Genomic DNA, 25,376 nt, shown 5'->3' on the forward strand with positions numbered 1-25,376 from the left:
GCTATGAGTATCAAGGTTAACAAAATCTATCGGAGTTCCCTCACCACATATGAAATGAATGTGAGGTAAAAAAGCTTTCGCAAAAATCTCTCACAAAGTCATCCATAGTGCATTCCCATTGAATTGTGGGTGTGGGTTCCTGGATGCAAAGTTTTGGCATTTTGGGTTTTTTACAGTGGCAAAGGGATCTATTGTTGGAGTTCTCCACCGATGAAAGTATTTGTTGTAGTAACTGAGTGTGGATTTAGCACTTGTGAACTTGTTGTTTCGTTCTGCTTGATAGATATACTATTGAGTTATCCTATCCTGGTACGTATTGTGCTAGAAGGTAGACTTTGTGATTGTTCGCCCATTTCCATATGTTCTGTGTTAGTTGATTGGAATGTGTCCTTTGTTTCTGAATGTAGTACCTTGCAGTCATATGGTCTGTTCGTATAAGGACATTTTTCCCATTATGTCAGGTAGGAACGCTTTGAAGGGACATTTGGATGGCTAACAGTTCTAACATATTGATGTGTAATGTCTGCTGTTGTGTGAATTAGTGTCCCTGCACTACAATGTCCTCCATATGCGCACCCCAACCCATGAGTGATATATCTGTTGCGATTGTCACATGCGTGATTGAATCCTTGAAGGTTCCTCCCTTTTGTTTGTTTTTTGTGTTCCACCATTATAGTACCTGATGGACTTTGGGTGAAAGAAACACTAGATCTTCCATGTTGCCCTACACTTGTGACCATTGTGATGCTAAGCACTCCTGAAGAGGTCTCTCACGCAGTCTTGCAAGAGGAACTATAGCTATGCAAGAAGACATCATACCTAGAAGGTGGATCACTGTTTTGACTAGTAAGAGACGATGTGGCTGAAAAAGAGCCAGTTGGTTTTGAAGATTGAGAACTTTGTTGGTTAGAGTTTGCCGTCCCCAAGATCAAACTGAGTACGGCTATGACATATGGTTGTATTTAAAGCGACTGTAGATGGGATTTTGTGATATTGATTGTAAATACCCACTTGTATAATAAGTCGATAGTGTTTTGAGTGTCTTTTAGGCATCTGGATTTGGTGGGCAGTTCCTCAGATAAGGAGGAGGAGCCTCGCCCCACTGATCTCAGCAGTGGAAATAAGGAAAAATTAAATAACTTATTTTATTTGCTCCTGCTGTGGTGTCTTTGCGGTCGGGCTGCTCTGCTCTTAGAGCACGGGGAGGAGTGGTGGGCACTTTAAGTGTGCAATGACTGATTGGCCGGCCATCTCTGGCCAGCCAAACAGCCATATGTACTTTGCATGTTCTCCACCCAGGCTGCATTACAGACTGAGTGAAGAACATGCCAAGGCTCCCATTCCCTGGCTGAGTGTAGAACTACAGTGCTCAGACCAATCACAACGCAGAGACGCGGCAAGAAGCCGGAAGAGAAACGTGGGGAGAGAGAGACGCGGCATGGGTTTTGATTTTTCATCTCATGATTTGTCATACCCATTGGTCTGATGTTATATCTGACCCCAAGTGATAAACTGCTGTAGCCTTCCGACAGGTGTTTTGTGATCAGGGGAAGTTTTGTTAAATCATTGTTTGGATGCAGAGGCTCCCTTTGTGAGTGTGCCTCTAGCCCCTTCCTCAATTTTGCAGCTACCTCTGTCGTACCCTCAAACTGTTAGTTGGTGGTAATGTTGTTGTTGGTAAGTTGGGGTTCTGCGTGGTAGCACTTTGAGGCCCCTCTCCCTTCGTAGCTCCGAAAGGACTGCTGCTCTTGTGGTGTTGATAGTAAATCAGCCATAGATTTGACAGGGTCTGCATCTTGCTTGATTTTTTCCAGCTATGTATCTACTTCTGGCCCAAAGAGGTGTTACCGGGCAAAGGGAATGTTCAGAATGTGCTGCTGTACCTCTGGCTCAAAAACAGATATGCATAGCCATGCAGGTCTACGTAGTACTACTGAGCTGTTTAAGCCCCTTGCAGCAGTGTCTGCACTATCCAGTGCACATCTGGTAGTTGCACTGGAGATTTACTTGCCCTCAGCTGCTAACTATTCTTAGTTTTTTCGTATTCGTCTGGGTAATGCTGAATTAGGTCCTGCATCTCATCCCTGGTAGCCCTATTGTAACAAGATAGTAATACCACTGATTTAGCAATTTTCCAGTGGTTCGCATGCCCTGTAGCCATCCTTTTGTCTGCAGCATCTTCTATTCACTCTCCTTCTCAGAAAGTGACTCCTTTCCAGTGTCCTGTGTTGCCACGCTTATCCTAGACGTTGTGACCACTAGGGAGTCTGTTCACAGCTAATCCCCGATATACACTGGGTCTGTAGGTGGAAGCCTGTATTTACTTTAAATGCATGGTTTGAGTACCCTGGATTTTACTAGGTCTTTAAATCGGTCTTTTGAGACCTCTAAAATAGATCCAATCATTGGATGGTATTGCATTTGGCGGGCAATGGTTTCTCTACTAAAAAGTCAGTTTCTTCATCTGTTGAATGCATAAGAAGTTTGTGGCACTCTGCAGCCTTTTGGATGATACTATGATAGGATTAGGTGTCATCTGGTGGTGATGTTTTTTGTGAGATTGGATCAATATCATCAGACAGAACCATGTCATTCACCCCATGGGTCTGGGCTGTGGTGGGTATCCCAATGTGAATCATCTGTGTCACAATCCTGTTGGGCTAGATACCCCCTCCACCTCTTGCGTTTTTGAGGTTGATCTGGTTTCTGGGGTTTCTGGTTGACTGAATGTCTTGGGGATTGTGGCCCTATGTTCAGTTGGCACTTTTTTGGGAGGAGGCTGTGGCATTTCAAGGTCTTGTGGCTGTTGTTTTGAAGAGTCTTTTTGCTTGTTTTGCATATCCTTATGAAATCCTTCAAACACATTACCCTCTTCTTAAATTGGTACTTGAGTTTTTGTTTTGTGCTTCCCTAGCACCCGCAGTATGGCTGTGGAAGGTGTCTGCCTCGAAGGTTACGGAAAAATGGCTTTGCTTTGGTCTAGAAGTTTGACCATATTCCTTATCTTTTCTTGATGGCGGTGCTTTTTTGGAGTTTGAATGGCTCAAGTTGATGGCTTGTACGGTGTCAAAACCATAAAAGCCTTGGTTTCTTCAGTGCCGAAGCATCAGTTGACGATTTGTGCATCGGTCCCAGTATTTCAGCCTGGTCGCCCTATCAGTACAGAGAACGTTCTGAACCTTTCTCGGCTCCAAGGAATGCTTGTGGTGTCATCTTGATTCGAGGGACTGTGGCACATCATGGGGTGGAGGGGGAGGTATGTGCAAGGTTTCTCAATACATGGTGGTTTATTGGTAATCACAGCCCTTGGCCTCGTTTTTGTTTTCGGTCCTGACCTAGGTATGAAGTCTTCTGCGTGGGGTCCTCGAACCTGCACCAGTGCCGCCTCCTCTTTGCTGGTCTCATCAGAGGAGACATAGTAGGGGCTTCCAATGACTAACTCACCTTGTCCAGTTGTACTGGTATGAATCGTCCTTCAAGAACTCTGCTTAGGCCATATTAGGTGCTAGGCACCGATCCCTTCTACCCCGCAATGCCTTTATGATTTTGAAGAAGTTGCAAGCTGCGCACTTCTGTTCCTTGTGTTCGGGTGAATAAGTTGCACACTTTATGAATGTCCGAGTAAGTGCACTTGGCCCCGCACTGTGGGTAACTGCGAAATAAACATTTTTTCGTCTCCATTACCCAGAGACAAATTCTTAACGGTTGTGGATTTTAATTGTGCGTGCAAATCGAGGGGGTGACTAAACACTTCCCTAAAGTGCTCCACAACGTGTCCCACTCAAACTATATTTTCAATCAGAAATATAGCTTATCAAATAACCATGACATCATGATTCGATTTAGTCTCAAGAATCCATATCGAGTCACAAGTCCCAGCATGACAGTCATGCAAAGTACTCCTATTCCTAAGCATGCACCACAAGTTGAGAAATAGTCTCGGATAGTACAAAAATAAACCTCTTTCTGTCCTGAAGAAATCCTTAAGCTTAGGAATGAAACGTGTTGGCTGTGTCCTTGTCCCTGCTTTTAACGGTGCAAGAAAAAGAAAATAAAGGATGAATTCTCAGAAAGTTTAATATTGTGTAATGTCTAGTTCCTGTGTTACAATGTTTCAAGACTTCTTCACTTAGAGCTGATGCATGTAAGCGTGCTTCTCATTTTTGTTTTATAGACTAACCTTCACATTTAAGGAATATATTTATGGTAACATTTTAAATTGGCTACTGGGTGGTCTGCAGACTGCTGAGTCTGCCGACTCAACAGGCCGCCCACCCAGGGCACGGGCAGAATGGGATAGGGACACGACGATACCCCCAAGTGATAAGGTGTGGAAAGTAATAAGTGCACTCACACACACGGTATCTTGCAATTACTTACACCGTCCTTATATGATCCCAGCAAGACTACACAGTATCAATTCAGACCGCTCAGATGCGTGTCTTCGATGCAATGCAGAAGGGGCAGATTTTCTGAATCTAGCATGGGGGTGTACTTAGGTTTACCAATTCTGGACCCAAGTAAATGAGCAGGTGAAGGGTGGTACCAGCTTTCGAGTGGAGCTATCTCCACTACACTGCCTACTGGTCAAACCATGAAGCCCAAAAAGTTCAAAATGGCGTATAAACTCTTGCAACTATTCCTGGTTTTAGGAAAGCGCAGGTTCGCTATAACATGGATGGGAAAGCGTCCCCAACAGTCAATGAATGGTAAAGGGGTGTTTTCGAGTGGACGTTTGTGGAGGAGGTACACATGATGGCCAGTAAGAGGGATAAAAAAATTAGAAGAGAATCTTGGAACATGGAGGGAGACTTGCAGTATGTTTTTAAAACATGAGGCAATTTGGAGTAATGAACATGCTTCAGATGCGAGTGACCGCATGACTGAAGAGGGAGTGAGTGGGTGATTTTGATATTTCAATGTCAAGCTCTTAGATATAACACAACTGGTAACGCAATAAGCAATAATGTACTGTCTATGTATCTGCCCTTTGTCTGCGGATCCCATTTGACCGCAATGTTAGAAACCGTATACCCATTGTGACTATCGAAAAGATAAGGTTTAAAAAAAAAAAGCTTGTAGATACCCACGACAGGCGACTATCCAATCGGATTTCCAATTAGTACAAGTCAAAATTCCACACCAAGTATACTTTACTAGAACGAGATTGCTAAAAGTGGGCAAGATTGGGAACAATAGGTGGCTGCGGGGAAATAACCAGAAAGGCACATTATTTCACACTCTATGGACATGCCGATTAATCGCTAGCTTCTTAGAAGGCATACAAACACAGACTTTACTTTATCACCAGAAGTACACAAAGGTCTAGGGCCAATGGAAGAATGCCCAGAATATAAAAATATTTGCCCTTGGACATAATTAACTCACCCCATTCTCGGGGGAGAAATTTTTCAGGGGAAAATTTAACTACCTGGCTAACAATGAGAATTCTGTCCTGATGCAGCGTATCAAAACTTAATATAAAGTCTACTGTATGCTAGGCTGCATGTTATGTTGCTAATATACAGAGTGGAATTTTCAAAAATATCTACTTGTCCAAGAGGCCGGATGCTTCGGAAATACTTGATACTTATCCTACAAAATAAAAAAGGCCTTTTGTGCTATGTAGTGAGGTGAGGTATTATGACAGTGCACTAATATCAGAGCTCTGATAGTAATCTCTCTGATGACGTATCATTATATCAGGTTTGGCAGCCTGAAAAAGGTTTCATTTTGGCACATTTTTGCTAATCACCATAAAGAGACTGGTAGTATGTGGGAAGGGTTAGTTCCAGGGAGTAGGTCTTGCGCCTTTGAGCACATGCACAAACTAACATTTATAGGAACTTAAAAACTCCTCTTCAATCTCTCCCACAATGGAAAAGGTCAACATTCACTGTGGATAAGGGAAAAGTAAGATTGTTTATAATCTATAGAGGAAAATATTTTCTTGCTGGAAAAAAAATAAGTGAATTTGCAACCCGAGTTGATTTTCAAAAATGAGCAAATCTAGATACATGTATATTTGCTCATGCTACATTGTATTTGTAAAACAGATAGGAGTACAGTTTCTAGGTCATATTCTATGTATTAATATGAACTACTGAAAGTCACAACTCTGCACAAAATAAGTCCTATGGATGCACTTTTGTGACTTTTGTTAAGAATGGGGCACAACTTTAGTTTAATTAGCTCCTTAACGGTTGTACACTGCTTCTTGAACAATCTTTTTTAAAATGTTAACATACGTCAAGCATCCTTTATTAGTTATGCCTCAGAGAATTGGTATTTAAAGTTGTACAATAGCTTACAGAACCTCTTTTTTACGACATTTCACTTTGAAATCAATCAAGCACTAATTTTGCTTTAATATCCATTAGATTATGAGGCAGTTTTCTGGAAGTATAATAAATAGGTCAAATTGTTATATTTTGCAAACCAATGTCCAATTTTTAGGTCTTGCCTGGCGTTAGCAGCGCATACGCTGCTTTCGCCATGCGAGGCTTCTTGGAATCAATACGGTTTGTGAAGTTGACTTTCGTATCCGGCCTTAATTTTCATTGGTGTGCGTCATTTGAAGTCACCAATTATGCTAAAGGGGGTGTACTGATAGTCCAAGAGGCTTTTTAGTCCCTCCTGGTTACCACCTTGTCCACTTTTGGCCCCGCCCAGCTTGGAAGGACCCGATGTGAGCTCCCCAGCCCTGAAGGGAGGCACCCGTGATCAAAGATTGGGAGGGAGGTGTCTGATGGAAAGGAATCCCTACCAGTAGATTCTCCTGCAGCATCCACCATGGGATTGATGCTCTCGCTGCTTCTGACAGTTGTATCCTGTAGTCCCCCCGAGCCGTTCTTTGATCCCATTTGTCCTCCAGGTCCTGCTGTAAAGGACGCATTCTCAGCCTGGCATTGGGGACAAGAAAAATGCAGGATGCCATTGATCCTAAGAGAGATGCAATCTGATGGACCGACGGAAGGTTGGTGCTTAAAATCTGCTTGCTTTTCAGTGTAACAGATAACAGTCTCTCCTCCGAAGGAAACACTTTTCCTATTGTGGAGTCTACTGTCGCACCCAGTTAATAAATTCTTTGCGCAGGTTGCAGAGTCGACTTTTCGAAGTTGACATGGAGACCCAGCTGCTGACAAAACCTTAGACACTGCTGGAAATGATTCCTCACACTCTGGGGGTAGGGACCTTTCAGGAGCCAGTCGTCCAGGTAGGGGTACACAAAGATGCCCCTGCGTCGTAGAGCGGCAGCCACTACTGCCATGCACTTAGTGAACACTCGGGGAGCTGACTTCAACCCGAAGGGCAGCACTTTGAACTGATAATGGGACGATTCCACCAGAAAAAGTAGGAACTTTCTGTGATGACGACTGATCGGGGCATGAAAGTATGCATCTTGCAGATCCAGAGAGCACATCCAATCTCCCTATTGCAGATGTGGATATATTTGATGAAGAGCCAGCATGCAAAGCTTTTCTTTTTTGATGGACTTGAGTGTCCGAAGGTCTAGAATAGGCCTGTATTCTGATTTCCGACCTTTCTTCATCACTAGAAAGTGTCTTGAATATACTACTTGACCTCGTTGCCCTATAGGAAACTTCTCGATGGCTGACTTTCGTAGAAGGATAGATACTTCACGCTGCAGTATTTTCATCTGGTGGCATGTTTTCACTGACAGGATCGAGGGAGGTCAATATCGAAAACGTAGAGTACCCATTCTGCAGAGTAGCTAACGCCCATTGGTCTTTTGTGATACCATGCCACTCTTCTAGATGGTTGGCAATACTTCCCCCCCCCCCCCCCAGTCATTCATTGTTTAGCTGGTGTTTGGGGTTCCTCTTCCTCTGGGGATACGACGGCCCTGGTAATGGGATTTCGATTGACCCTTCTGCTGCTGTTGCTGTTGCCTCTGCCAGTGAGGGGTTTGAACCCTCTGATGAAAAGGCCGCTGATCGCAGGGACTGTTACGGCGTCTTTACTCTTTTTTTCTCTAGACCCAACCGCCTTCAGAGTATCATGTTCCAACTTCATCCTTGACATCTCATCAGTGTGAGTGCCAAACAAAGATGAGCCTGAAAAAAGGAGGTTGAGCATTCGAGACTGCGCTTCCGGTTTAAGAGCAGTAAGACTGAGCCAGGATGACCTTCTGGCACTAATTCCATGCGCATAGGCGTGTGCAGTTAGTGTCACTCCATCAGCTGCTGCGCTGATCACTTGGTTTGCTACTAAGCTGCCTTCCAGTAAAATGTCCTCAAAATCTCTGCGGTCTTCCCTTGGCATCATTTCTGGGAATCTTTGTAGGTAGTCCCACAAGGATCTGTCATAGCGCGCCAACAGAGCTGAAGCGCTGGAAACCATCATGGAGGCCGACGTGCCACAGACCTTTCTCACCACACATCCTGTGCTACTCTCTCTTTATCCGGAGGAGCTATAGATGAGGAGGCTATTGCATGCATTTTCTTAGCTGCAGCAACAACAACAGAATCTGGTAGAGGGTCAAATCTGAGAAACAACGGGTCTTCTACAGGGGTCCTGTATTTCTTCAAGATTCTCGCAGGCGCGGTCTTGAGAGTCGCCGGCGTAAGAAAGATGTCCATCACAGTTTGGAGTAGACCTTGAACCAAAAGGTAACAATGGCTTGGCTGCTGAGCTCTGATGCAAAGTTTCGAAGGATGAGCTCTGCTGAGAGGGCATAGAGATGTTTAATTTGCTTTCCCCTCTGGATAAAACATCATGGAAAGTAATGACGTCATAATGAGTGTTAGAACTGGCTATTTCTGGTAGGCTAAGGCTGACGCCAAAGCCAGGCAGAAACCACCAATCTAGTCAGGGCAAGGAAGTCACACGCCAAGATAATCCCTGCTCACCCCCTTGGTAGCTTGGCACGAGCAGTCTAGGCTAAACTCGGAGGTAATGTGTAAAGCATTTGCGTCAGCGCACAACAGCAACAACATACTAGGTACACCACAAAAGAGACTCCACACAAGGTTATTATAAAAATACCTTTAGTATTGTAAAAGCACATCAGATAAAATCACACATATACATGGTGCCAATTGGCACGGGCAATATTCACATGGGATTATTCACAAGACAGGGCCACAAGGGCCACTGTCACAATCAGCACTTTAGTAGTAATGAAATACTATCAGAACTTAGACTAAAAGAGTATAAAATCACTGTAGCACAAAGTAACAGTTATGAATCACATCCAGTAACTACTGGGAACAGGTAAGTACACACTACGCAACCCTAAACACCTTAGGAGCATGTCACGCAGGGAACCAGGACCTCACTAGGACCACCTGTACTAGAAAGAACAACCACCTAAGGATGAAATCCACTTAGGGGTATAAATCAGGACACACTACCCATGATGCATGAATATACATTCAGAGGAGTAGTAAAGAAAGAAAACACATGATGTATAGACCTACACATTCAGCGGTGTTCAGGACAGAGCACATGATGCAATCAAAATACATTCAGGGGTGCAGCGCAAGAAGACACATGATGACTAAACATTCAGAGGTGCAGCGCATAAAAAGAAAGACACATAATGCATAAAACATTCAGAGGTGTCAAGAGTAAAGCAATAGCGCAAAAATCACATGAGGCCTAAAAACCTTCAGAGGTGCAGGAAGAACACATGATCCAAAAGATCACATTCAGAGGTGCAATAACCATACCATTGTGCAAACTCACATAAGCCACCACCTGTGGCAGTCCCTAGGCCAAGGGCCTTGTTGGGGCTCAGACGCCCTGAGTCTCAGTGTCAGTGTGCGCTGCCATGCAGCGCCAGTCTCGAAGTTCAAAAAGCCTAAACGTGGCAGGTGCCCACTAAGTGCTGGGCAACTGGAGAACAATAAAATAAACTGCGACAGGGTCCTCACTGACCCTTGGGCGCAAACTGCGCCATGCTGGGGCCACACAGGCTCTAAAACAGACACTGTGGCCAAACGTTGGAGCCCTCAGGCTCTGCAAACCTGCCCCCTCGAGCCTTCTCCTGGCTCTGGACAACGTTGGGGCGACCCGCTGCCAACTGGGGCCGCCCTTGAAGCCCTCGTGGCTTCAACACAACTGGGCCCCTTTAGGGACGGGCAACGACAATATGCCCCGATATGCCCCCTTCGTTGGAGTCCCACTCGGGGAACTCAAAGACATAAAATGCCCCCTGCCCCTCTTGGGGCTCTCAACCGTTGGGGCGACCCGCTGCCAATCGGGGCCGCCCTGACTCTGCCTCAATCGGCACCATCAGAGGCTGGACGGAGCCCCCCCCCCAGCCCTTCCTACTCACCGGGCTCTGGGGCGGGGCTCCTCCGGGCGGCGGCGCACTCTGGCCGGCTGCGGTAGGGGCAGGCACCAGCCAGGGCCTCGCGCCCCCTCCGCTCTGCACTCACCGGCTTCCCTGTGCGACGGGGGCGGGCTCGGCGGCCACGGAGGAGCTCCGGCTCCTCCCAGACTCTCCTCGCTTGGCCCGGTCCCCCGTCTCGGGACCGGGACGCAGATTGGAGCCAGCCAGGCTCCCGGGGCAATCTCTTCTCGCGCTGCAGGGCTCCCTCGGCACACGGGAGCCCTGTTAACCCGCCTCCACCTTTCTTCCTCGCCGCCTCGTCTTCCCTGGGTCACGAGCGATGGGCCAATCCCATCGCGGCTCCTTCGGCAAGCCCCTCATGACGCGAGGCCGCCAACCAATGGCAGCGCGGCCTCGCCGATGACGCGCCGGTCCCCAGGCCAATCCCGTCGCGGCTCTCCTTGGGTCTCGGCCAATCCGGTCGCGGCCCCTTCGTGGTTTGTTTTTCTCCGCGGCAGATCGAGGTGGGCACTCGGAAATAATTAAATAAATCCAGGCAGGAATCTTCAGCGCATCCAGCGCTATCAACGAGCATGAAAAGCGCTCCTAAGCGCTAGAAAGTCCTGAGAAAGCGCTCTCAAGCGCTTGGGGAAAATGAAGCGCTCCAAAGCGCTAGACAGCAGGCAGAGCGCTCCCAGGCGCTCAGGGGGAAGCACAGCGCCTCCAGGCGCTAGAAATCAACTCCAGCGCTCTCCTCAGAAAAAGGCAGCTTCTCCATGCTGCCAAGGTCCCAGAGCTTCCCCAGGGGCAAAGCCAAGTCCCCCCTTCAGCCCAGGCAGGGCAGAAGGGTCCCCCAGGAGTCCAGGAATCCAGGCACCCAGGGGCTGGGCAGCGCCCACCCCTGGTAGATCCAAGTCAGCCACAAGAGCTAGAACAAGAACAACTTGGAAGGAGACTCATCTCCTTCTTATACCCAGGAATGCCTTTGAAGTACTTCGTGCAAGGGACCCTGAGTGCTGGAATGTTTCTGGTTTTCGTCTTCCTGACAGCTTCAGGGCCAGAGGTGACAGTGGGCCGTCAGGAAGGAGAGCTAGCAGGGTGGGTGACAGGCACGGCCCGGCACCACCAGACGCTCTTTCCTCCCATCCCTGACAGCAGAGGGGCCTTTCATCCACGGCTGACTCAGACCCCCTCCTCTGGGGCCTTGCAGACCCTGCAGACCCTGTCCTACTCAAACCGGACAGTCCATCCACCAGCAGGTCCAGGCACTCCTGGGCAGACTCACCAGCCAATCACACGCTAGCACCAACTTACACAATTATGCCAACTTCCAAAAGTGGTACTTCTAGACTAGACACAGTCATGCTGCATACATCATTTTGCAGCATTCATTCTCACGAGTTCACACATATCAAACTCGACCCCTGCACTCCCCACACAACAGGAACTACCATGGGCATACATATTCCCCAATCATTCCTATGGGAGGGCAGGTCACTCACTCTTCATACAGAGAGCTCAAGCACTTTACACTGTACCACAGTGAAAAAAGTGCGCAGAGGCCTAGAATCACCAACACCAGGTTCCAGAAACAGGCTAGGAAAAAGCAAAAAGTCTAGGGGTGAACCTGCCCAAAGGGCCGGGTCCAACAATGAGGTTCCATGAATTCTGAACCTGGGTCATAAAGGTCGTGGTTCTGTTACAATTTTGGTAGCAGCGAACCGTAAACAGTGAGCTCAGCAAGCATGAGTGTTTTCGTCATGTTACACCGATGGATTCACTGTGTATTTGAAGATTTCATTCTGAACCCTCGGTTCCATTTTGTGCATGGCAGCCATTTTGTGGTTGCCCTCACATAGGCTGATGACTGTGGCTGAACAAGTCTTAAGGACACGTACACCTTAGCTTGAGTTTGTATTGACTCCTGTTTGACCTGAGTGAACTGACACTGTTGCCTGAAGCTGACCTAGCCAAACCAGTTCTTGCCCTTTAGCTGATCAAGATTAAGGATCAGAGCACAGGTCATCGTAAAGTTTTACTACACACAAACATGCTTTATCCTACTTCTATCTGTTTCTGTTCCTTCTTTTATGGCCTATTTATGATGTGGGTTGTGGTTCTTTTTATTATGGGTTCGTCGTGCATTGTCTAAAGAAGAATGTTTATCTTGGGTTTGTTTGATGATTAATTTTGGGCTGGACAAACTGAAAAATGGTCTGGTCATCATGCAATGCTTTTTGTCGTGGAAACATGTGAGTGGTCAAACTGTAAATAAGGAATGTGTGACTGAAGCACAATTTTTTTTATAAAAAGGGATGGCTTGCTTTGTAAAGTTGAGCAGTCTCCTGAGAACATACACCGTGTTATACTTCTAGGACCTCTGTTACTGGCTGCAGCCAATAAATTTGATCTTTGCCGCCACCAAGAAGTATCCCGTGTCTCTGTATTCTAAGACAGGTGAACCCCAAGACTTTGGGCGTGCCCCTGGCGCCGCTGGGTTTAAATCCCGGTTCTTCAATCCACCAGAGAGATCCTCAGCGGTGGGCTGTCTGAGTCTGGGAGTAGTCCCTCTACGAGGAATGGGTGGAAGAAGGTGAACGTGTTGGAGACCTGTGTATTCTTTTTTCCTCGGGATCTGGACCTCCTTCTTGAAGAGGGAAGAGGAGTATGCGTGCGATCTCTACACATCAATGGAGTAGGAGGAGAGAGATCTGCCGCTTGCACCAGTCGGGTTAGAGGAGATCTGTGCAGAGGGCTGAAATAGTCCTGAACACCTCTTGATTGTGCAGCCTCAGCTTTCCTCCAGTGATGTAGAAGTAACACCCATCTGTACGAGAGGTGTACAGATGGAGATTTATGCTGCTCTTCCCGCACAGGAGCCTCAGGTGAACGTGGGCGATGTACAGATGGAGATTTCTTTTTTTCCGTTCTTGCAGGATCCTCAGTGGGAGGGGGGGCGTACAGGTGAAGCCGCCGGGCTATTCCATGTTGAAATGACCACCGGTGCCCTTGAGGAGGAAGCAGAAGAACGTCTTGAGAACATGTGGTGAGATTCTGCCCTTGACGTCAGTGATGGTGACGGAGAAAAACTCACTGAACGAGCCTGCGCGAATCCGACCTCTCGAGGACGATCTTTCACTGGGAGCAGATTTGTGCTCTGATGTCGAACGCCTGAGTTTTGACGCTGACGGAATCCCTTGCCTCAACGTCAAACGTTGAAGCCTCGGAGTCGAACGTCTCTGTGGTGGTGTCGACGGAGGCCTCTGTCTTGGCGTCGACCGTCTTCGTGATGGTGTTGGCGGCGTCTTCTGCCTCGACGTCGACCTCTGTGCTGATGCAGACTGAAACCTTTGTCTCCACGCCAAACGCCTCTTTGCCAAAGTCTGGTGTCTCGACATCTACCTTCTCTGGAAGGAAACCGACCAAGTCCTCTGCTACGACGGAGACAGAGTATTATGCCTCGAAGTCGATTATCTATGCAAAGATCTTGATGGAAAACTTGAGCCTCGACGTCGACCACTCAGGGATGTGCAGCGACGGAGTGTCCTGTCTCGTCGTCGAACGTTTAGCCAACGCTGATGAAGACCAGCTCCTCGATGTTTACAGACGCCTGGTTGACATCAACGGAGGGTCTTTTACCTGACTCGACATTGAAGCGGCCGTCTTTGGTCTTGGAGTTGAATGATGAACATCCGAAGACTTCGACGACATCTGCTTCTTTGCCGCTGATACGTTCTACGCTGATCCCAACGCAGACATTGAACAGATCGGTATCCTGCTTCTAGACGTCAATCTTGTTCTCCTTTTCTTCTGTCTCACAGGAGCCCTACCTCTTTCAGAGAGACCATATAAACAAATTCTCTCTCTATCCTTGAGTTCTCCTGGACAGCTTTTTAAAATGTTGACAGGTTTCTGGAGAGTGAGAGTCAGGGAGGCTAAGGATACACATAGAATGTGTTGATCAGGCGCCAGGACGCCCCTTCGCTGGGGCAGCTGTGCGCCGAATAAAAGTTATTAACTTAACTTAACTTCTTCTTGCCGAAGGAAGGGAAAAAAATAAAAACATTTTCTGCCAAAAATCTGGTTACACCTCACTCTAAAGTCAAAAAGATGTTGAGTGAACGGTAGAAAACCATAATAAATCTAGGATTATTTGATAAAAAAGTCAAAAGGGACAGAGCTGTGAATTCCAGGGTCCTGACTGAAGAACAGAAAGAACTGACCTGTCACCCGAGATATGACGTGAAGCTAGGGGTCATTGCTGCCTTAAAGGCACAGTGTCAGTTTTTTGTACAATTGCTTTCATTTTCTATGCTACTGATTTACAATGCTGCCTGTGGGCTAACAATGCCTACTCCTTTGCAGTTTTCATGAGTTTTACTCATTAAAAAGAGTTCAAGTGATACTTGCCCTCCTGTGGTCTATATATTAATTATGTGTTTACAAAAGCAGTTATTATTGCATTGTTTAGCCTCCTATATGGGGGCTGCATTGGTATGAGAAAAAATGATATATATATATATATATATATATATCTTGAAAACACTTTTCAGACGAAAAGAGGTGAGTCGCACACACATCGCATTTCTTTCCACAGCTCATTTAATGAAATGCTCCATTTTCGTGTCCTTATGCATTTCAACCGTACAACGGTCTTCTTCAGAGGAGGAGCATGGCAAGTCTCTGGCGGCGGCGCTGCAAATACATGGCCATTACGGAGCTTCTATTTGTTTGTCCAGCCCATCATGGGCGTATTATTTCACCTTGAGCATCCTGGTCACTGTAGTCGCTTTACCGCCCTGATGACAACCCTTCAATGGGAGACGATAGTGCCGAATCTTGCTGATGCGATTCCCCAAACAATCCACTTTTGGAACTGCTGGGACCTATACCACGGTCCAGTCCGTGGTGGCTGCCGCTGCCCTTTTGCTTTGAGGCACGGAACTTGAACGGTCAGGTGCGGGCAGTGCCGGCGCTCTTCCTATATATATCTGACAACAGGTATCCTTTCCTCTCTCCGCAGCCAGAGGAATCCCCGGACTGGTTTGTTTCTTAGAATCTCGTCTGGAAATATATTTGCCCACTTCCACGCAAGGACCCATGAATTGGGAACCCCGCCCCCAGGTCACACGGCATCCGCCCAATCCAATTAAAGAGGGAGGACGAGAGGAAGAGAAGACTGACTCCGGAAGACGCCGCGAGAGAAGAGACGCCGAAAGCCGAGCTGGAGACTGGACCCACGTGAGAAGAAGCTCCATTACTGGTGCTGGCAGGCAGGGACGAGTATCCAGAAGTGTCAGAAGAGCCGGGAGGCCAACGTCCCCACGCTTCGCCCAGCCACACAGTAGGAGCGGACCTCTTACAGGTGCATGCATGGTTTGGGGAGTAAGCCGGGGGGGGGGGGTCGGTGATACCAAGCCAAGTATTCCCCACGTCCCTGACCGTTCCGAGCACACTCCCCTCTCACGTACACACCCATGACAAACCCCCTTTCTTTTGTGAGCACTGGGTATCTCCTCACTCCCTTTTCCCTATGGTGAAGGTTAGGAAACAGAACCTTTCGCCAACGTTTTGTTTGTATTTTCTTTCTCGCGAGGGAGGCTTGAGTCCCAAGGATCCCCCACGGAGTGCCAGAACAACCAGAAAACAGAAATCACGAAGAAGTAAACCCTGGCAACACCGACCTGTCGTGTTTATAGAATAAAAACCTCTCAAACGCCTATTGTTGTGGACCTCACTCCTTAAACCCGCTCACAATATGGCAAATGCTTTGTGTATAATGTTTGAATCAAATATCACACAGGGAGTACAACAATTTTAACCCAAAGGATCAAAGTACATGTGCAAAACCAAACCACACTAAACATGATATTTGAATGAAAACCATTGTGATACAAAATACCATCTAATTAACATTACCCAAATAATACTTTTAAGGGTGAAGGAAATAAGATCCAAAAAATAAGACGGATGTTAAAGTGCAGCAATTAATTTAGTTGCTGTTTGGTTACAGTGAAGAGGCTTTACTGTAATGGTTGTGTTTATGTGTTTACAGTAATACAAATCAGTGTGCGAAAGCTGTTGGGTGATGTACTGTTTGACAAAAGCATGTACATGAGAAACAAAATTGATTACGGTCATATTCACAGAATTCTAGCAGGCACACCAATCGCATATATTATCTCTTAAATTAATAGAACAGTGGGTAGGTCCAGTTTAAAGTCCAGCAGAGATCATAATCTGCTCAGACCTCTGTTTTGGAGAACATCTTATGGAGTTATTGCTTACAAAAGTTGGGAACTCTCTTTTGACCCCAGCAGTCAATTAGGCTTCTATTAACCCTTCACAATACCAAACTCTTAGCTAGTACTGACTGTGATTGTACCATTTGTGGTTATTACTTTACCCATTCGAAAACTCAAATGTGTACTGTTGACTGCAGTACAAAATAAAACTGTGAAAGCTCCGGGGATATCTGTGATCAAGAGCACAGTTGCAGTACAAGACAAATGAAAAGCACAAGCAGGGACAAAACAGCAAGGGTAGATATGGGATGGGCAAACAACTGGAATGAGACATCAAGGCAATACATACAGAAAAGAGAGAGCAGGAAAGTGAAGACTTGAAAGACCAAGAAAAGGGAACTCAGTGAAGGAGTCCAATGGAGGACAAAGCCTGTATGAAATCAAAAGTTTAAGGTAATTCCATGGCTAGGTCATTGAGAAATCCCCAAACCATAAACAGTATACTCTGGCTTTTTTTATTTTGTTATTTTAATGGCTCTACTCAGTGTTCAACAGTTCCCCTTTAAAAACTCTATCATTAAAAGTAACATTCGGTGAAAGTGAACACCCTTCGGCCTAAGCATAAAACTGTTTGATCATGGGGTGGTTCACCCTAAAGCAGGAAAATCCCCACACTGAAAAATCCAATTGTATCAATGACAATAGTGGTTTATTAGAATGAACCAACTTAAGTTTGAACTGTTGCCGTGGATAGAATATGCGAAGACAGCAGCATCTTTTTAATACAAGAAAGAGCACATAAAGGAATTCATTCATGGGACACAAAAGCTTAGATGTTGATTAGGTTAAGCCAGAAAGTATATTTTATGAAATGGGAATGTTTATTGTGCTTTAAGTCTTACCGGAATGGATCCATTCGGTTGGAGGGTCGTGGGTCCCCCCACATTTCTGTTAAGAGTTGGCTGGGTAGTAGAGATGGAACAGCTGTTTCCTCAGACACTGGAAAGCACAACCTGCAGTGTAAGAAAGTAGAATAAGGTTAAGCAAAAAGGACATAATTAGCACAAAAGGGGACGAGTCAGCCCAAAAAAAAACAGAGATGGGTTTTCAAAATAAACTTAACCATGCTTCTAAAATTGAGAAATATGGAAAGCCATACTGCAGTAGCAGCCTCTATACTCACATATCCTAGGTAAACTCCTGTCACTTCTTACATCTACCATTCAGAAAACGAGACGAGATGACAAAAGAAAAACAACTGCTCCTTTCATAGCAGTGGGTTCTGGATGTTCAGAATTAACAGACAATCTTTCCATCTATTAAAACTGATTTCCCCCATATAAAAGTTACAAAATGCAATCAAGCTCCGGTAGACCCACCACAGTGATGGATAACAAGTTAGAGAATAGCAAATGTCTTTGGTCCAAATTTTAAATAGCAAGGCTAAAGGAAGGCAATACATGCCTAGACACTATTTTTAGATTGTAAAAGCTCTTGAGTTCATCCTGTTTTACCATCATCCATTCCGAACTGAATAAAGGTACAGTTTAGGTAATGCGAGGTGCTTTTTTAACTCACCTCACTTGAGCATTTTCGCTTTTCATCACAGATTACTACTGCAATAACCAGTGTTTTCTCCTCCTGGTGGAGGATGGCATACGAGAAAAAGAAACCCAATAATGATCCTGTCACGTTTTTAACAAGGCGGAGAACCAAGATATAGCGCCTCACAGCCTTCGTACGTGAAATAATTTATTTTTATTAAAAGACTGCAAGGATATTGAACCCTGTTACTTGGGTACAAGTGATCCAGTCACCTATGATATTATGTATTATGACAAGGAAGCTGAATGGATCGCAGCTTCTTCTTCCTCCACCTTTTTTGATTAGATACTTCTTCTAAACTAAACATCCCCTTAGAATCGGAGTAAATTAGAAAAGCAATCTCTAAATCACACAAAATATAGGGGTAGAACAGGCAGACTGAATATCAAAAGCTTAAAGGCATGAGCACCAGGGTGAACCACACTCAGCCCACGTTGCCACTTGGCTTTTTACTCTATCTTTATAAATGGTATAAACATACTAGTCACTGTCATAAAAAAATTGAGGGAAGCAGTGGTGCTAGTCAACACTGCTGGGTGTTTAACACTTATGTAATGGAGTAGGGCCAGCGGTGTTGGGCAGTTAGGTGGGAGAGGTGGGATAAATTACGTTTTTTCCCCTTCTTTGAAATACTATTAATACAGTTGTATAGGTAACCGGAAAACCAACAGCAGTTTCAATCGAGTTGTCTGTACAATATGTTATGTCATGTTCAACTAAACAAATTGTACACCCTAATGGTCTCAAATTTTTTTATTGTACTGCTGAATAATACGGTAAAACAGATATTATGTCTACCTGCCATTATAAAAGATGCAAAACGTAAAAAACCCAATAAAGATCTAAAACCATAACAGCTCAATCACCTATGGTATTGAATAGGCAGCCTTGTTTATTTTTTTTAGCAAACACTGGATATTTGAGCTACTGAACCAGTGAGGACTTATTTTTGCAGGGGAGATAGTAATGTTTCTGTTAAAGGGTCTATAATGAAGTGAGTTTTTAAAGAACAATTAATCTCTGTAAGCATGGGATTAGTAGGTTTACCTTTTGATGTAATCTCTTTCAAGGATTATTCCAGACGATTAAAGGTCACCTCACCAGACTGTAAAATACTGAACTTTAATAAAAGCAATTGTCTAATTCTCTTTGGGAGAGTAATTCATGCCTCTCAGTTCTATATGCGTTGAAAGGAAAATATAAAATGTAATGACCTGAAGTTGTTGATGAAAGTAGTCAGTCATTAGGTTAGACTGAATGTCTTGAACACTATTAGGGGAGGAATCAATTTAATATTTTATACACTGGGAAATTATCAAAAACATGATATTGTTTCCTCAGATCTTTCATGGCATTCAGCAAGCTTTTTTTCTGGTTTTATGTACTCCATTCCATAAAGTTCCAGCTTGCGGTCCAGCAAGTTAGCCACTTATAATTTAATGTGCTCTTCACCGAAGGTTGTATAGTTATAGAACAGTTTACCATGTCATCAATATACCAAGGTTGTATACCTTTTACTCTTCCAAGCTATCAATACTCCTAGGATTGTATCAGTGCTTTCAAATTTCTGTGTGCACTCATAATTGGGGTGCTGTTACATCGCCCTTTAACATGATGCGGAATGTTAAATAACAAGCAGTTATTGGTATACTATGTTTACTGTGACCTCACTGATGTTCATACCTGATGAAAGGACCCAATCAAGAGTAGAGATTGGCAAGCAACTGAAAGCTAGAGCTTGCCTCTGGCTCCGGTAGAGGTCTTTTTTTAAACCAAGGGCACAAACGAGCTGAGCTTTCACAGGAGGTGTGACCCAGTGGCTATAGCTGCTGCCCAAGCAACAAGGGATACCAGGTTCGACTGGGTTTTAACTGGAGTCCACTGGGTAGGTCTTTATTGTAGAACCTGGCTCTGCCTATACAACCCAATGAGCATGGTCGTCCAATAAGTTTAGTAGGGCCTAGGACATGGGGTGAAGACAAGAGACTACAGGTGCAGGATCTAGCAGAGGATCTGGCCCCGTCCCAGAGCTCACTTCATTAGACACAACCAAAGAACTCCAAAGATTGAGCCCATAAACTCCAAGCAAAGGGGCTGATTGAAGGACTTGATAATTTCCAGACCGCCTGACAGTGCACTCAGCGCCAGTGTGTGGCAAGTGGAATGTGCAATTTTATTTATATTAATTACACAGTAATGATCGCCACAGTATACTTAGCGTTTTTGTTTCTCTAATAACTCTGGCACAGTTTGACGAATCTCGAAGAAACGTTCCACAAAAAAGTTCATCAACCTCAGCTCCTTCCTGGACATATTCTGGGTGACCCTTCAAGTGGGGACCGAGAAAAAATGAGGGGTTCCCAAAATGCCCACCCCATGCAATTTTAATAGGGAAAATTGAACAAGGATACAGAAAAAACAGCTGATCAGAACACCACCAAATTTTCCGGAAAGCTAGATATTTACCCAAATAGTGTGCCGTTTGTAATTTGGTATTATTCTGCTCAGTGATTTTATAGAAATGGCGGTAAAAACAATAGTGATGTTAGAGTAAGCAAGAAGGGTAGGAGCAACAAACGAAGGGACACATGTGCAAAGTGTGGCGACAATAACTAAGAGATGCAGATGCAATCTTGCTCTGCATGGTCCACAGAATGTAATGCTTGTGAATGTGCAAGAACAAGCATGGACAGAGTATGCACACTGTTGACAACATATAACAGGTGGGGAGGTAATTAGATAATTTTTATGGAGCAATGCAAAGGGGATGATAAACATACACGTGAGCCAACAAACGACTGGAGACACTGAGTGTATGGTAAACTTAGGTTCCCATATCATCACCAATCACTGGGCTTTTTACTAAAGAGTGGTCAAACATGAAGTTAAAGGAAAATGACAAGGTCTGGTACGTATCAAAAGATCTGCATCATACTTGATGGGTGTTTTTGGTTCAAAATTACTTTTAAAATCAGAATGAATATGTAAAAGGTTATGTAGCTGAAGGAGGAGGACATAATAGTTAGACAACACCTTACAGCGTGACACTAAATTAGATTTATGCTTTAAACCTGAAGTGTGTAGTTGAGACCAATATTGTGACTGACAATTCTGGAAAAACAGAGATGTTTATTGGTGAAGGTGAAGAAATTCCACCATATTATTACACTTAACTGTGTGATGTGCCTTTTTCTGCCAACCAAGAAAATACTGAGATTACAATAAGCTGTGTTCTGGTTGGATCATAGACGCCACTGAGTCATCCCTATTGCTTTCCCTTTTAGTTAAGGTCCAGATGAAAAGTGGAGAGGTAAGGTTGTGAATCAACCTCTGCACTTTGGATAGAAACATTGGGGGGGGGGGGGGGGGGGGGTAGTAACAGTGTGCCAAAAATCAATGAGTCTGTGTCCTCTTTGCTTGGGTGTTTAGCACTTTCAACCAAAAACCGTTTATCAAATTATAGAAATTGACCAGAAATAACGTGATCCAACAGGTTTTACAACTCCACAAAGTACATTTTGCTTCAAACGGATAACCATGCACAACTGGCCCTCATACCTCAAGGGTGCAGAGGTACTTCCACATCAGGAATGTGGGGATGAATACATCCTCCCAAGCAGTATCCACAATCCAAAAAGTATCCAACCCAATCAAAAGGAAAAGGAAGTGAAATGAAGCAAATCTCAATATGAGGAGTGATGACTTGCTAGACCCACTATTGGGAGCAAAACCTCCAAGTTAAATTTCCCTCACACACTCTAATAGTGACATGCTTCATCATCGTGGCACCATGGCTTCTAAAGGCAAGGGTGGGCTCAACCGTTTTCCAGGAGCTATTGTGAGAAAAAAATTGTTGTTTTTTTTTTACTAAAAGACCACAATCTACTCCAGGTATCCCTTTAATGTGGAGAGATAGTGGCTATTAAAAACAGAAGAAGGGTATCCCCAGGTTGCAATGGTCCTATGACCTGATGCATCCCAACATGTTTCAGCCAGTGTAAGGCCCTATGGGTCTACGGCTATCATCAGGGCACAAACAAAAGCAATATACCTCCCTGCAGTGGTAAACACAGAAAGGTGATTTGAAAATTATTAACAATACTAAGCAGAGGCCGTGTGGATATACTTATCCTAGGTAAGGCGTTCTCAATATCGGAATTGTCCAACCGAGGTACAATGGACTACATGCCTCCCACGAGAGCAGAGAGGAGGGGCGGTGTTCTAGTTAAACAGTAGTCAATGATCCCAGCCCCACACAGCTACCTATTTGGTTCTGAATCTCCTGCCTTCAAACGGATACCCTTCGAGCTGGTCTAGTTGGCACAAAACTTTGTGTCTCCTATACAAGTAATTTGGAGCGAAACAGGTATAACTACCTTCAAGGAAAATTTTGGCTTAACAAAAAAACAATAGAATGCTTTGCCCGGAGCTATGGAAATTTAAAGGAACAAAATTCAAACTTAAGAACAATGTATCTTTAGGAAGAAACAAATATAATACCTGAGCCAGGTCATATCAGAGTGCTATCTAAATATTTATAAAATCCTGCTCTTGGGAAGGCAATCATTCTGGGACCAAAATTCTGTAATAAAAAGGTAACAAATCTTTATTAGCATATGTGAGTATTGTTTTCCCGCAAATTTGGGGACAACACTAAACCCATGAAAATAGTGTTTACGAAAACAGCTGCACGCAGGAGGATTACGCAAGAGTGTGATAGCTGTTAATTGCGATGTGGAAGATGCTCCATATGTGATATTGGTTTGATGGAATGTACATACAAGATTTGTGCCATTGTTTATTGGAAAACTTCAATTTTTTGGGGAGAAAAAAAAAACTTTCTAGTGGAATGGGGAATGTCAAAAATGCTAAAATGCTTTGAGTAACTTTGCGACTTTCCGTCCATCCTTAAGATGTGTCATAAAAGTTGAGGTAAGTGTATAGCATAGGGGAAAGTCTAGTCTCAGGTGAATGCGTGAACTGAAATACGAGGATGCTAAAAAACCTTAGTCTACACTCTGTCTACAGTCAATTCCGACTCTCCACCCACAAGCCACTGGGACAAGACCCAGGTGGACACATCTACACTGGATGAACTGAAATGTGAGGCAAACGTGACCACGATCTGAGAAGACCTCCCAACCAAGAGACAACATTGAGGTTCTGTTTCAAGACGGGATGGAGATCTGCATCAGTCTAGCAGCACCCGCTCCGTAACACATACCTGTGTTTTTATAGGACTGTGAATTACCCCATCCTACACATCTCTCTCAGACACCCTGTTTGCAAAGGACTGTTGGGGGCTGTTGAGGATGGAGTGGTTCATTGTTTGGGGAGGGGGTGTTCGGTTGTGGCCCTAATAGCGAAACTCACAGGCCCTAGTACTCAGCCTCGTAAGGGGTAGTAAACGCTATATCAATGCAAATACAATACATGACACATATGTGGAATTCATTTAACTATAACCGTACTGGGCAGGCTCTTCTCGTTACCCACCAACGTAACTTCTTACCTTTAGACCGGAGGACTATCCTGTAAGCTGCGTGAATGGGCGGCCCACACCGTCAGATACCAGCGTGTCCTTTTGCACCCAGTCTAAGGCTCAGGTGATCGGTTTATCTGAGTCCAATACACAGCCAAGAGATTCCTACCACTCCCAAAGCAATTTCCCAACTTCTACTCGGCGACCCTGGTAGTGACCCTTTTCTACTCCCCCTGTCGCACCACACATTCGCCCACCCCTTCCCCAGTACCCTAACACTAAATCTGACCTCCCCGAACCACCGATTTGTTTAATTTTTGGCTAACAGTCCACCTATCCACTGTGACTGGACACCTAGCTCTACAGCAACAACCATGCATTATGACGCACACCCATCCACAGAGATCCTTGTAAGTCATTTCCGTCAATGTTCATGGTTTGAAGCACTTCATCAAAAAGGTAGGTCCTCACCTTTCTGGGTCATCAAACAGCAGACATCGCCCTTCTCCCAAAAAAAAAAAAAACGACCTCACTCCCCTTATAAAAAGCAATAAACCAGAGAGGGGCCAAGTCCTACATGCTAGCATCCCACCTATGAAACTGGGACATGCAAAGATGAACTGCCCACTCAAAGCACGGAGTCGCTATGCTTATCCATATACGCCTACTGCAGACTCCTTCAATTTTGGACAGACACCGAAGGCAGACAGGTGTTTACAAAACTCTTAATACAGGGTACACTGGTATAGTAGGCTCCGTGTATGCTCCACAGATGGCTAAGACTGTGTTCACCGGTGGGCGTGGCCTGAGGCGTCACTATGGCAGTCGCACTCTAAGAATACACCGGACCCCTCATTCATCCGCCTTGAATCTAGCTGACATGGGCACCCATCCGGGACTCCTACCTGGTCGCTGTGATCCCCCGACCGGTGAAGCCGTCCCCCTGTGCCACAGGGCTTCTAAGGCCATCTGGATCCCGCGGCCTGTTGCGTCCTGTTTTTCTCTGCTCCAGTGGTGGTGAGGAAGGGGGCTGGTTGATCGGTGGCATCAGGATCAGGTTAGTGGATGTTAGCGATGCCTGTACTTTCTTTTTAAATTCACCTTGTCTTCACGCTGCTCATTTTTAAACTCACCTCCTGCTCAGGAACTTTTATCTGCGCACTTTCTCCGTGAAGGAGCGCCCGCACCTCATTCCACCGCAGTGCCCCTACCCTGATTGTTGTAGAGGGTGACGCGTGCTGCACTTGGGTGGGAGATTGCTTGCAGCTGGCGGAGCTCGCTGGAGGTGTGCTTGGACGGTCACATGACCTAGAGCCTACCCCTACTTAATACCCATGCCATTCCTCACGTGCAGAGGAAACGCGCAAGGGCGCGCCAAAGGCAAGCCCGTCTGCGCCTGTCCGCGGCCGACCGGGGCAAGGGGCAGCGAACTATGCCCATCTCATCTCCGACACAGCCTCAGCACTGATTAACCTCCATGACAACTGGCCTCTCAGCCCTAGTACTCAAGCCCTTCTTGTTTCATTGGGGGTCTTCAGGTCTAGGTCTACATTTCCTGAACTCACAGTCCATCCTACGGCAGCTCACCTTCCCCCCCAATCCACCTGACTCACCGGGTTTCTCACCCTCTGCCCCCAGATTACTACATCCTCCAAGCAAACAGACCCTCCGGGAAGCCAGGAGGTGGGGTTGCGGGCATTATCCATCACTCACTCAGGTTCACTGCCTTAAATGTTGCTGCCAT

The 25,376-nt window shown here is 45.4% G+C and overlaps 1 protein-coding gene across 1 annotated transcript in view; it reads right to left on the bottom strand.

The window, feature by feature from the left end:
* The window catches only part of LOC147692587 (RNA-binding protein 6-like), a 1,208,024-nt gene that overhangs the window by 1,113,210 nt on the left and 69,438 nt on the right, over positions 1-25,376 (bottom strand). The window contains exon 2 of the mRNA XM_086938798.1: positions 17,448-17,558. Within this exon, the coding sequence (XP_086794924.1) occupies positions 17,448-17,491 (44 nt within the window). The 5' untranslated portion in view covers positions 17,492-17,558. The remainder of the gene's footprint in view (positions 1-17,447; positions 17,559-25,376) is intronic.

The sequence above is a fragment of the Lissotriton vulgaris genome, chromosome 9 (genome assembly GCF_964263255.1).
Source record: "Lissotriton vulgaris chromosome 9, aLisVul1.2, whole genome shotgun sequence".
NCBI classification, from domain to species: domain Eukaryota; kingdom Metazoa; phylum Chordata; class Amphibia; order Caudata; family Salamandridae; genus Lissotriton; species Lissotriton vulgaris.